The 14,426-nt window shown below is 41.5% G+C and overlaps 2 protein-coding genes across 2 annotated transcripts; both read left to right on the top strand.

Moving 5' to 3' along the window:
- Window positions 1–7,921: 7,921 nt before the first annotated feature.
- On the top strand, window positions 7,922–9,596 carry LOC125596583. The gene is made up of 2 exons (XM_048771677.1): window positions 7,922–8,994; window positions 9,367–9,596. Exon 1 carries the CDS (start codon window positions 8,077–8,079, stop codon window positions 8,944–8,946), a length of 870 nt encoding a protein of 289 aa, XP_048627634.1. The 5' UTR covers window positions 7,922–8,076; the 3' UTR covers window positions 8,947–8,994; window positions 9,367–9,596.
- A 143-nt stretch (window positions 9,597–9,739) lies between these two features.
- LOC125596584 lies at window positions 9,740–10,425 on the top strand. The gene is made up of 2 exons (XM_048771678.1): window positions 9,740–10,061; window positions 10,143–10,425. Exons 1-2 carry the CDS (start codon window positions 9,762–9,764, stop codon window positions 10,347–10,349), a joined length of 507 nt encoding a protein of 168 aa, XP_048627635.1. The 5' UTR covers window positions 9,740–9,761; the 3' UTR covers window positions 10,350–10,425.
- Window positions 10,426–14,426: the final 4,001 nt, after the last annotated feature.

Raw genomic sequence — 14,426 nt, 5'->3', positions numbered from 1 at the left:
CGTTCTTCAATATGAGAGGTAAATAAATGAGCTTACAAATTTTTATTTTAACAAGTTGAAATTTAAATCTTAATTAATTACATTATTGTCATCATATACAGGATTTTCATGGCAGAAAAGCGGTTCGAGTATAGATACGCCACAGAGGACGAACTAGAAGAAATGAAGCAGAGAGAATTTACTGGATGGATGTTTACTTATGTGAGTGCTTTAAACAAATTAAAATATATTTTATCACATATTTATACTAATTCACATTTATTGATATAATATATATATGTGCTATTAATAGGTGTCTGCTGGTTTGGCCAGAGGTGAAACATTTGACGATTGGATACGTGAGATGGTCGTTGGACCAAACTTTGTTGTGAAGTCATATCCGAGATTTTGTACTCGAGGATATGCATTCACAACTCAGAAGAGGAGACGTTCGAGTACGACTTATGATGCTGGCGTTTGTTCTGCATCAGGAGATGATGTATACTACGGACACATACATGAGATTTTGGAAATCAAGTATTTGGGCATGGTTGGATTGCGCTGTACTGTTTTCTATTGTGATTGGCACGACAACACCCCAGATCGAGGTGTGAGAACAGATGCATTTGGTGTTACATCAGTAAATTCGAGGCGAAAGCTGCAATATTATGATCCTTTCATTCTTGCTTCCCAGGCCGATCAGGTAATTAAATGTTAATTATTCAGAATGATTCATCATCATGTGTATTAATTTATAATTTTTCTAAATGTTACAGGTTTGTTATATCAAGTACCCCCGGGTAAGGAACAGAGATGATCCATGGGTTACTGTTACAAGACTCAACCCGAGAGGCCGAGTTCAGGGAAGTTCTGAGCTGGAAGACCCACTACAACCAAGCACATCCGGCAACTGTAGTGCAGCAGAAGATTTAGCTGGAGTTGGCCTTGTAGTCGATTTAACCGACTTTGGAGAGGAAGCCGTCGTTCACGTAGAGGATGAACCAGTGATTGGAGAGTTTCACCAAGATCCAGATTCAGATTCATCTGGTGATGATGACTCGGAAACAGACTACCATTGAACTTATTTTTTTTTTTTTAAGAAATACCGAGGAAATTCCGAGGAACACTTGATATAACCTCTTTCCTCGGATAATAGTTATTTGGTTTATCTAGCAAGGCAAAGCTGAATACGAATTAAAAGCTACACAAAACACAACCAAATAAAACAAGAAACCATGTAAAAGAAATACGAACTCATAATTAAGAAACCTAAAAAAAAACTCAGTTCAAAATTAACAGAAAATAAGACCATAAAACGTTAGAATAGAAAAAAAATAAAATAGCCGGTGATAGCTCCTACTCCTCGTCTCCTGCTCCAGATGTTCCTGCATCGTTGGGTCTCTTGGACCTCTTTCTTACCCTGTGTGTACCACTCGAACCCGAACCAGAGCTGGATGGAGAGTTGTCCCGATGAACTACATCATCCTTTTGGCAACGACACGGCCTGATACGTGAAATGGCAGCCCAGATCTTGTGTAGCATGTCGTTGTTTGTCTTTATGCTCTGATCTCTCCAATGTTGTTGCTGGCGCGAAGTGGCGTTCGGTGGAAGCTCTTGCAGCTTGTACTGGCTGGAGTCTGATGGGAGTAGCTGATGGGGTTGTGAATCATCTGGAATGGCTTGTGCAGCCTCATCTTGTCCTTCTTCATCAACCACGCCCTTGCCTTTGGTCTGATATTTTGGCGTGAAGAAGGATGGCTTGTCTACTAGTGCGGTAGCAGGGGGTAGAAACTCAACTGCAGCCTCTGAAAGTAGAGCAGTCAGGCCGATCTGAGGCAGGTGGCAGTAGAGTGTTTTTCTTCGCTCGGTCCTGGAATACGTAGACGTAAGGACCATCCCGATCGATCCTCGAGTGGGGACCAGCTATGAACTCCTTACTTACTAGAGAAATGACATCCAGGTAGTTCCAAGCAATGTTGTTCGATCTGTCCAGTGCTACCTGGTGGTTCTCACAGTCTACACCCACATGTCTAAGGATCCGAGTAATCACTGCACCAAATCCACATGCATTGCTCTTGGATTTGGTTACTTTCCCCTTGTATCCTGCTAAGTTTGCGGCCAGCACCGCTCCCATGTTGAAGGCAGTAGCAGGTGGGAATGTAGAGTTTCCAAATGCCGGTAGCAAATGCCTCACACCTTGGTACAGGAGGCACAACTCCCATTGCGTGACTGATGCGGCTGTGGTTGTCCCGTATAGCAATGAGCCAATGAGGCGTGTCGCATATCTCAGTACTGGGCTCCGGATAAGTGACTCCTTTGCCTGAGAAGATCTATAAACCCCTGTGCCAATCGTTTCCAGAAGTTCAACAGCTCTGAAGTCCAATAAAGACCATATGCCATCCCCCCCCCCCCACTCAATCCAACTAGTCCGCAGAGGTCTGTGAAAGATACCTCATAGTATACTTTCTGCACTACGAATGCCAGAAAACCTTCCTGATGGCTATCATCGGGACGGGTGACGTATGCGGATGCTATGAACTGGCGTACCAACTCCGGATAAGTGGGTTCCTTGAGGTTGCATAGTTGGCCTAGACCCATGTTCTGGAACGAGTCCTTCAATGTCTTTGATTCCCAATATTGTCATCGTCTCAGGACATGCTAGTTGTGTAGCCGGAACGGCTACCTTCTTCATGTTGTTGTAGTGGGTGGTATCAGACTTATCCCACTTCTTTGCGCCTTTGCTTCTCCAGCTGTGACGAACCCGCTTCTTGTGTGTTTTTTCTGCTGATGTTTTCGTGCGCTTCATTCTCTACAAAATAGAATCATTGCTCTCAACATGGTTATAATCAATTAAGAAGCAAGCAACATGAAAATGAAAAGCAAATCGAGTGTGTGATAAAAAAAAACGAAATTGAAAAAATTCTCTATCCCTAAATCATCTCAAATCATGTTCCAAACTCGTTGATCACAGACAATTGTGTTCTATTCCATGTTTAAACATCTGTTTCATGCATATTGATCAAGGAATCAACACGGAAATAAGAAATTCACAAAACCCAAAAATTGCTCAAGAACACGATTTCAGAATGTGGAGATTCGCGGAGTATACCTGTCTTAGGGTGAAGACGAGTGTAGGAATCAGGTAGAGCTCGAAAAATCAAGTGGAATAGAGCCCAAAATTGTTCAAATCGGATGATTATAGAGAGAGAAAGGGGGGGGCGAATTATAGGGGAAATCGGAGGGGATGAGAGTTCTAAGGTTTAGATCCAAAAAGGTCGGGTTTTGCCTTATAATTCTGTTTTCCGAACACGCATCGATCGATGCGTTTTGTTTCTATAACGCATCGATCGATCACATTCTTACGGCCCGGGCCATCTTGGTAATCGATCGATGCGTTTTTGTTCTATAACGCATCGATCGATGCGTTTTTAAAAAACATACAAGATTTTCCGAGGAAATTCCGAGGAACAATTCAGATTGTCGATCGATCGATGGGATACTCTCATCGATCGATCACAATCTTACGGCCCGGTCCATCCTAGTAATCGATCGATGCGTTTTTGTGTTCTATAACGCATCGATCGATGCATTTTTAAAAAAACATACAAGATTTTCCGACGAAATTCCGAGGAACAATTCAGATTGTCGATAGATCGATGGTTACTCTCATCGATCGATCACAATCTTACGGCCCCGTAATCCTAGTAATCGATCGATGCGTTTTTGTTCTATAACGCATCGATCGATGCATTTTTAAAAAACATACAAGATTTTCCGATGAAATTCCGAGGAACAATTCAGATTGTCGATAGATCGATGGGTTAATCTCATCGATCGATCACAATCTTACGGCCCGGTCCATCCTAGTAATCGATCGATGCGTTTTTGTTCTATAACGCATCGATCGATGCATTTTAAAAAAACATACAAGATTTTCCGAGGAAATTCCGAGGAACAATTCAGATTGTCGATAGATCGATGGGATACTCTCATCGATCGATCACAATCTTACGGCCCGGGCCATCTTAGTAATCGATCGATTTGTTTTTGTTCAAAACGCATCGATCGATGCGTTTTTTAAAAAAAATTACGTTTTGAAACCCCAAACACTAGTTCGTCGGAATTTCCTCGGAATATTCCGAGGAAATTTCGAGGAAGAAGAGGGTTTCGTCGGAGTTCCCTCGGAATAATCCGAGGAAATTCCGAGGAAATAGGGTTTTTAAACCGAAAACAACGTTTTGCCGTTTGAATAACACCTATATAACCCTTATTAAGTGTCTTACGTTCATTATGAAGTCAAAAATTTGTTCCTTACCGTATAATTAACACTTTTCCGATTGTATGAACGAAATCTCGCAACATAAGAGAAACACTTATACCTTTTAACGAACGGTAAAGGGAATACTTTCAATTAGTTTTGAAATTTGTTATTTCATGGTTTATGCTCATGTATACAAAGAATCCTCAATGGTATGCATTACAATTGTATAAGAAATGAAATACGGCAAAAAAATTGATGTTTTGAAACCCCAAACACTAGTTCCTCGGTATTTCCTCGGAATATTCCGAGGAAATTCCGACGGATATTTTACTATCTGTCGGAATTTCCTCGGAATATTTTCATTTTACCGGGCAAATATTTCGCGAAAATTGAAATTAGAATTCCGACGGAATTCCGACGGATAATGTCCGTCGGACCCTAGGTTTTATAACCACGAGCCCCTTCTTCTTCCCCATTTCTCTCTTCTTCCTCTGCGCGACTCCTCTCTTTCTCTCCGGCGATTTCCCCCTGAAATCCGACGATATCTCCGGCGATCTCCCTCTTCTCTTACACAAATCATGTAAGGACCCTATCCCACTCTCTTAGGTTCTATTTGTTAGGTTTTTGTGTAGTTTTGATAGATTTTTGTTAGGGTGATTGGTTAGGATTGTGATTTGGTTGTATAATAGGTTTAGAATTGTGATTTGGTTGAATAATTTGTTTTGTTGAATTGATTTAGAATTTTTTTATAATTTTTTTTTTTTTGTATTTATAAAATCGATTTTTGTATATAAAATCGATTTTTGTATTTTACAAAACGATTTTTCTATATAAATTCGATTTTTTGGATTTTACAAAAAAAATTTTATATAAATTCGATTTTTTGGATTTTACAAAACATTTTAATTATTAAACAATTTTTTTTTATTAAACTATTTTGTTTATTAGAACTATTTTTATATATTTATTAAAAAATTTAATATATATAAATCTTTTTCTGTGATTAAATTATTTGGGATTTTTTTTTAATAAAAAAATTAATTTATATATTTCTGTATTTATTAAATATATATTTTTTAATTTACAGGTCTCATGATGATCAGACCCGGCCTCGACAGCGTCGTGGTCGTGGTGGTACGGGGAGCCAGTCTCGGGATTCCAGCCATTTTCAGGATTCCCCTTCGCCCCACAGCTCCAACCATACATCTCCCTCTGCTGCACCCGCTCATGCTCCTCTCGCTCCCGCTGCTGCATCCGCTCCTGTTCCTCCGGGTCCTCCGGGAGTGATGAGGGTTGCGGAGTTGGTTCAACAGCCCGGTCGTGACCATCTTCCGTATCTCACTCCGTATCCACATGGACGGGGTCAAACATGGTAATTAAACATTTTTTTTTCTTTAAATTTGGATTCATTATTAACCGTTTGTTCTTTTAATAAGGTTCAACCGATCCGGGAACGGGATCAGCGCATGGATCAACCGTATGATGTACTCGGCCCTCGACAGTGGACATCCGACTTTCACTCACTTCCCAACCGACAAGCAGGTTCTGTGGTTTCGTCAGTTTGCGGTAAGTATTCTAATTTTTTACTTATATTTTTAATCTTTAATATAAATTTTCTACTAATTGTGTTTTTTTTTCAGCAAGAGTTCAACTGGAATTCCGATGAGACGCTCTTTATCTATCACCACTTCGTCCATAAAGTAATGGACAACTATGGGAAGCAGATCCACGAGTGGAAGAAGAAGTGGGAAATCAATAAGGTTCGATTTAATTTATTAAACAATTTTTTAATTTATTAAACTATTTTTTAATTTATTAAACTTTTTTTTTTTTTTTAATTAAAAGGTCCCAAAGTCGATGAACGACACGGTCTGGAAGGAGTTGTGTGCGCATTGGGATAAGGAGGAGACGAAAGAAACTTCTTCCACCAACTCCACCAACCGCAGGAGCGACCGTAAAGGGAAGGGCATCTACAAGCATAACTTGGGTGCTCAATCTATTGCCACTCTCGGAGATCGCATGGTAAGTTCAACCGCTTTTTCTTCAATTATTTGAGTTTCAGAATTTAAATTTATTGTGCATTTCTTCTAATTTCTAATGTTTCTTTAATTTTATGTTTTTTTTCAAGGCGGAAGAAAATGATGGCGAGCCGGTCGATGATCTCGCCCTAATGAGGAGGGCGTATACCAACAAGAAGACCGGCCAGATTGATGACGGTCTTGTGAGGGACGTGGTCGACCTGGTCCAAACTCAGGTGGTAGACGAAGTGTCTCAGCTTCAAACCGAGGATGACGCTTCGACGGCTTCGACCAACTTGTCCCGGTTTCGAATCAACGAAATCGTTGAATCCGTAAGTTCTTTTTTTTTAAAGTTCAATTCATTTATTTCTTGGTTTAAATTTCTAAATTTGGCTTTTTTCTATTCAGTCGGTTCCAAAGAAGAAGGGACGTTTGTTCGGTTTGGGTCGTCGCACCCGGTCGGTTCCTCCTTCTTCTGCACCACCGCCCTTTGTTGATCCAGAAGTACTTACGGCTCAGTTGAAGGACAAAGATGATCGAATATCTTTGTTGGAGACCCAGATGGCGGCTCAACAGGCGGGCTATGAGGCACAGAGGAGGCTGAACCAGCAAATGATGGAGATGATGCAGAGGATGTACCCGAACGAGGTGTTCCCGGACGTGCCAGACCCGTAGTTTTTTTTTCCCCAATCTCGGAATGTTTTATTTTTATTTGTGAAACTTTGAATATTAATTAGTATGATTTCAATTTTACTTTTAATTTCATATTTTCGAATTTAAATTTCAGAAATTTTATTTTTTCAAAAAAATTAATATTTTTTACATTCGAGGAAATTAATTATATTTTTCACTACATCGATCGATGCGTTTTTGAACAAAAACGCATCGATCGATCCGTTTTTTTTAAAAAATATAGCGAGGGACATTTCCCTCGGAATTTTCCGAGGGACAACTCCCTCGGAAAATTCCGAGGAACGGATCCCTCGGAATATACCGAGGGAACAGTTCCTCGGAATAAACCGAGGAAAAAGTCCGTCGGTATACTCCTATCGATCGATGTATATATGTCCAAACACGCATCGATCGATGAACTTCCGAGGAATTATCCCGACGAAGTTCTACCTCGGTATATTCCGAGGACTTTTCCGACAAACAAGGGATCCTCGGAATTTCCTCGGAAATTTATTTCCTCGGAATTCCGTCGGAAAATTCCGAGGGATTTCAGAGGAAAAAAGAAATTCCGAGGAATTATTTCCGACGACGTTTTCGTCGGAATTGCGTCGGAATAACGATATTCCGACGAAATTCCGACGATTTTTTCCCTCAGAATCCTTGATGTTTTCTTGTAGTGTACAGTGTTTGGTGGCAATTTAAATGGATTTTATATTTTTATACAATTTACAGATCAGTACTGAATTTATTTATATAGAATATTAAATAGAGAATTAGGTGCTATACACACGGAAATCGCTGAAATTAGAGAACTACCATTTCACCTTTTACGTTACTGTACCTTTTTTTTATATACCGAAAGACCCCTACAACGCCTATACCATAGCACACCGCTGGCAAATTTGATGTCAGACACTAGTATAGGGCGAGACCTATCACACGACATCACTTGTACTACCAAGATCTTCCCAAATGACACCGGGGGCAATTGAAGAGCCTTGAATTACTTCTTTTGTCAGTTTAATAGGACGATTGTAAAGTCTCCACCTTCTAGTCACCGTTATCAGTTCTCATTCTTGAAGTAGTTACAAAACTATTTTTCTCTCCAAAAGTCTCCAAAAATCTCAGAAGTTCCCAACAGACGAAATGGAAGAGATACAGATTCCAGAACGCATGTTTGCCGCTGGTGAAAAACCTGCTGGAGAGAGAGTGAACACCTACCACAAACCCAAGAGAATTGATTCCATAATTGAAGTCTTGAAACCTGATGAAGTCGAGTTTATGCGGAATACAACCTTTGGGAAGATCATTTCGCAAGCAGAAAACCCTTCGTTTTCAGGTACCTTTGGTCAGTTCGTCATTGTGCGTATACTCAGGGTGAAGAAAAAAAAAGAGATCTGGTTCTTGTTCGCTGGTAAACCTATTAGGATGTCTCTTCAAGAGTTTGCTCATGTAACTGGGCTTAATTGCAACAAGATTATCAAAAAGAACATCAAAAGGAAGAAGAATCCTATTACAGAGAAGCTATATTGGGGTGAACTCTTTGGGTCTCTCAAGTTCTGTCCAGTTGATGCAGCGATAGAAATGCTGAAAAAGAAGAAGGTTAAAGACCGCGAGATGCGGCTGAAGTATGCATGTCTTGCATTCACGTCATGCTTTTTACTTCCGACATCTCACCTCCCCCGTATTATCCCGGAGCACGTTGAATTGATTCGTGACTTCAGTGAGTTTCTTGCTTATCCCTGGGGGAGAGTAACATTTGAGATGCTGGTAACTGGAATCAAGAAGAAAGACGAAATCTTACTCTCCCAATCCAGCATTGCATTGCCTGGATTCGTAGATGCCATTCAACTTGTATTCATGGCTGCCGTTCCTCAGATTAAAGAGGTTGTCCCGCAGTCAGAACCTGTTGTTGTGATTGAGTCTGACAGTGAATCTGAGTCGGGATGTAATGACACTGAAGCTGAAGTAGAAGAAGAAACAGATGCCCCAGCGCCACAGCCCAAGACGGTCTGATACTATGTCAACCCAACTCACGCCAGAGACCTAGATGAGGAGGCAAAGGTTAGCTTGCTTTTTAAAACTTAGACCATCTGTCGATACATGGTGGTTGTTAAGATTGATATGTGTTAAATAACTGTAGTACTAGGCAAGAGAAAAATAGATGCTAAGTTTAAAAATATAACTTAGCGACAAGTAATTGGTATTAATATTATTGTCTGCTAACCTGCTCTAATCCCCTACATCATTCTATATGCGACTGCACTACTAGGGTAACCGTACCCTATAACACTTAACGATCACATGTTTTATTATAAGTCAACATATTAAGTGGCTACTAAGCTTATAAATATATAGTAGTAGGTAGTATCAGCGTCACCATTGACACATACCACTAAAATGATCAGCTGCTTATTTATTTTCTATGCATTTCAGACGGAGGTCATATCCATGATTGAGGATACTACACACTCGCGTAATCAGTTGGAGTGGGATGACGAGGTCGACGATGAGACTGTCGATAACCTTGTCCGCCTAATTCAAAATGGCAAAGTTTTCAACAAGGCAATGTTTGTTGGGGGCTTAACCGGCGTCGATCTGTCTCGTATGAGGGCTGAAAAGAAACAAAAAGAAAAAGAGGGTAAAGATAAAAAGGAACCAGAGAGCCTACCCGACGTTCTCGCTACGGATGCAGTTGACATTGGTGCTTCCAGCCGTATTGCAACCTTATTGCAGGCATAATTAACAAGAAAATCGCGGATGCTTTATCATGGGAAGCTGCAAAAATCGAGCAGAGTCTTGGCAAAGTTATTATAGCTCAACGTGAGAAGATGGAGGGTGCAGTGATTCGGAGCATCATTGGTTTTCTTGGAAAACAAATGTCTACCGCAGTGCGCGAGGAAGACACTAGTGGGAGAGGACAGAGCGGGGGAGAAAATGTTGACACTGCCAATTCTGCGGGACCGTTGCTATCACCTAAAGAACATGGAAATCAATCAGGTGGGGCGTGGTCGCCACTAACAAGGAAAGAGCCATTGCTACACGGTGAGGACAACGATAGCCAATTACGAGCGGACGAGGTAATAAACAAGGTGATCAATGATGTTCAAGAGTTCTCAATCCCAAATGATGTAAGTATATGGTGGTTTATTACAACTGCTACACTTTATATGTAGTCATTATTATAATTAATAGGTCCTACCCTCTTACAGTTAACGGCAACAGAGAATAGTCACAACCTCCCTTTGGGCGTAGCTACAGATCACGAAAGCGTGGAACATGTTGTGGTTACGGAAGTGGAAGGATTTAACGTCACCCCCATAGTATCTCAGGAGCACACATCCCGCATTGCTCAACTGCCTACAGTCGATGAAGAAGAGACACTAGCCGACACCGAGGTATGCTCACGCCCAAATTAGATCATAAACATTCACGTAGTTGCTAATTAATTTTAGCTTGGAAGCTGAGTACATAAAGTTACCATTTTCCCAGATCGAATTCCTTTTATCTCTGATCGAATTACCGTCATTCTCACTGGGACTATCGCAGGAGAATGTCGGAGGCATTGATATTAAACAAAGAAAATCGGTCGCCCCCACATCATACCTTTATCAAAAGACTTCATTCCATTGGCCCCCTAATAACTTACACCTTCTCATATTGGCATTTTACAGGTGGCACGGTTGTGATCCGCTCCACCGCACTTCCTACAAGTACTTGGGCGACGCCAACGGAGACCACTCTGCATAATCAAACCAGTGTGTCAAGATATAGTAATAAGGACCCATAAACAAATTAACTGTTAAACTAGAATGAAAATTTTCCAAAAATTGTTAACTCCCTTACTTTGAATTCACCACGCGAGAAGATCCTTGTCTTCTTAGGCCTCCCTGGTGGGCGTCTTGTATTTGGCGGTGCAAGGTTCAGCGCACCAAGAGTGTCAGCCTCAGCAGCTGGAGTCATATAATCACTGGTGGGATTGATGCTCATGGAGTAAGCAGCTGCCCAAGTGTTGCGTGAACTTCTCACCAACGAGAGCATCTATCCTGCGCTTTGAGTGCATCGCAGCAGCGACAGCATGCTCACAGGGGATCAAGAGCATATCAAACTCTAGGCAGCTACAAACCTTCTTATCAAGGTCAACCCTGAAAGGGTGTCCATCCATGCCACGAACCTCAAACTCACCCCCATTGATGTGACGGACAAGCAACCCAGTTGAAACACTGAAATTCTTGGACATCAGCTCTTCTACCTTTGGCGTCACAACACCGCTGCACCCAGCTGATGCCTCACGCCTTCCTGACAACCACTCATCAGCATAGACCTAATGTAATCAAGCAAGCACAACTATTGGATATCCCCTTGCTTCCGCCAAAGCGGCATTGAGTGACTCGGCTATGTTACTGGTCATAATATTGTAACGCAAGCCATGACAGTGGGACCGAGTCCAATGTTCGAAACCAACCCTGACTAGATAATCAGCACAGTTAATGTCGACCATCTTTATCTCATTGAAGTGCCTGTAGAAATCAGAGACACGGTAGGCCCTAGCTGCCTTCGAGACCAAGTAAGCTAGGTGCTTCTTCTTGAACATAGTGACGATGTTCCGCTGCAGATGGAGAAGACAAGCAAAATGCTTGGCTCGGGGGTACATCTGCACATAGCAATACATCCTGTTTCGTTTAGTCAATCATATAACTTAAGCGCTAATATTTTAGTTATCAGATAACCACGTCATTGAAATCCAAGTAATAGATCGTGATCGTACCTTCAGAAGAGCAGCGTAGATGGACTTGTGCCTGTCGGAGACAAGACCAGATCATACCCATCCTCCACGACCTCCAAATCTTTTGGAAGAACCAAGTCCAGGAGCTGTCGTTTTCTCCATCAACCACAGCAAAGGCAATAGGGAAAATTTGGTAATTTCCGTCTTGCGCACTAGCAGTGAGTAAGCAGCCAACATACTTCCCTTTAAGGTGAGTGCCGTCTACTACAATCACCTTTCTCATGTAGCTATAACCCTTAACAGAAGCGGCAAGTGAGATGAAGAGATATTTGAAACGTTGGACGTCTCCAGCATCACGTGTTGTTTCTATAGCAACGACAGAACCAGGATTAGCGAGAGCCAACTGCTCCAGATAAGAAGGAGCATCTTGTAGGCGTCCTTAGTGTTACCAAAGCTTTTCTCAATTGCAACTTCCCTAGATTTCCAAGCCTTCCAGTATGTTATGGGAACATGGTGATCAGTGCGCATGAACTCCCTAAGGGTTCCTGGCTTAGGACCAACGCCAACACCAGCATACTTGTTCCGGACCATCTCACCTATCAGATTAGATGTTGCATGCCTCTTGAAGTCACCGCGCTCGTCTACAGTACAGTTATGCTCCTCATCCACACGCTTAATCTGGAACGTTGGACACCCGGCCAGCTTACTTGCGTACACTCTCCACTCGCAGTTGGTGCCCTTACACGCTAGCACCATTTTTCCAGGTTCTGATCGACGACAGATAAAGGGGAACTTTTTGGCCAACGCATACAGCGACATGTGTGTCTTGAAAGCAGTTCGATCCATGAAGACTTGCCTGACAAACAAATGTTGATTTCCTTCAGCAGCGATATCTGTTCCAAATGAGGTTAAAATATAGATTACTGACAAGTTGTTGGGGTCCAAATAATTATACAAATAAGATGGTGTATGTACACTCACCTTCATCAGCGGAGTCATCATAGGGTAATGGATCTGCAAAGTTTGGGTTCCTACTAGGAGAGAGTGAACCACCGGAAGCGCTCACTTGTGTCTTATCAACAACACCCCCCTCCGACACTTTTCCTTTACCCTGGTAATGTAATCAAGTATAGACGGAGGCCTTTTTTGCTGTCCAACTGACAAGGTAACATAAATTTTAATAACATACGTGTTAACATATATAACACAACTGCTAACATATAGACGTAGTAGCTATTGTAGTCCTTATAGCATACCTATTGTCAGGGCCAAACTCGGATTGGCAACAGGCTGATGAATGCCCTCCTTCAATCTTATCACTCCATAACCAGCGATCGGGGGAATGCATTCAGTGGAGCAGCTGAGGAGTCTGTTGATGATTCTGTTCCCTCGCTTGTCTCCATAGCATTAGCAAATGGAGGCTTCCCTTGGGTTAACCGAGGGCTTCTCAGTTGTGTGGTATCGTCATCATCCGTGCACACGCCTAGGAGAGACTGCTGACCAGTTGTCATTTCCCCCTGGCCAAGAATACTTTCCCAATACGCAGCACCATCCGTTAAACCACCACGATATTCATTCACACCCCTCAGTGGTAGATGACTAACATCAGAGATACCACAGAAAGGGTTCACATTAACATCTAAGTTTCCACTTGAACTCCCGATAATTGTATAGTTATCCCTCCTCTGGAAAGATAACGTGCAACTACATTGTTGCCTATAGTCACCATTAGCTTCAAATCTTGGATTTCAAGTCTCACCGACATGAATAGATCCACATCTCCATCCTCCCTGACATCCACCGGTGGCCATGCCACATCTGCGGGGATCCTCATCCACTCCGGAAACTCAAAAGTCAGGCACACCTGCGGTTTCTGTTCCTACACTGTATCGTGTTCGCACAAGATCCATCAGAGATGCGTAAGTCTGGTTCTCGTGAACCATGACGTCGTATCTTCGCTCCGTCGGATCTTCCAGGAACAGCCAACCACGAATTCCAACTTGTTTCCACACACCAACAATTCCACACACCAACAACCAGTTTACTAACTGGCCCATTACGAACCACTTATCTGCAATTTTGAGTACAAACAAGTCATTGTGTTGTTAATTTCCTAGGATTTTGCAGACAACAAAATTAATATCAGGCACAATTTTATGTTAGATGTAAACACTATGATCTTCAAAAAAAAAGACAACATGACAAATGGTGACATTGAAGCAACAAGTTTCATCTGTACAAAAAATCACTTTAATGGTAGAAGACAAAAAAAGACAAAACAATATCTGAACGATAACGAATATTCACAATGTCTGAAATCATCTTTAATGGGTAAAAACAAAAAAAAATGAATAAACCTAAATCTGGAAGATAACGTCTACTCAAAAAGTCTGAAATCATCTTTAATGGTAGAAAACAAAAGATAAAACATACCTAAATTGGAAGGATAACGACTACTATAAAAGGAGACTACTTTATGCAACACTCTCGCTTTAACAGTCTTCTTCTCTTTCTATAAAACAAGTTGACATTTATCGATTTGGAGGACTCCATTAAATAGAGAATCCGAAACCATACACTGTTTTCGTTAACCTCTAAATCCTGCCATTCTCTGCTACACATAGATATTTTCCAGATTTCCTGCAAATTTCATAGTGTACCTTGCACATTGCTGTAGCAAAACGAGTGGAAGGGAAAGAAATAGCTGGAGACCTTATATTTATCCGCAACCCTAAGATTGTACTGGAAAGATCATACCAAATCTATCTCT

Source organism: Brassica napus, unplaced genomic scaffold (genome assembly GCF_020379485.1).
Source record: "Brassica napus cultivar Da-Ae unplaced genomic scaffold, Da-Ae ScsIHWf_1233;HRSCAF=1760, whole genome shotgun sequence".
In the NCBI taxonomy this organism is placed as follows: Eukaryota; Viridiplantae; Streptophyta; class Magnoliopsida; order Brassicales; family Brassicaceae; genus Brassica; species Brassica napus.
The sequence above is the reverse complement of the archived record's forward strand: the minus strand, read 5'-3'. Positions and strand labels throughout refer to the sequence as shown.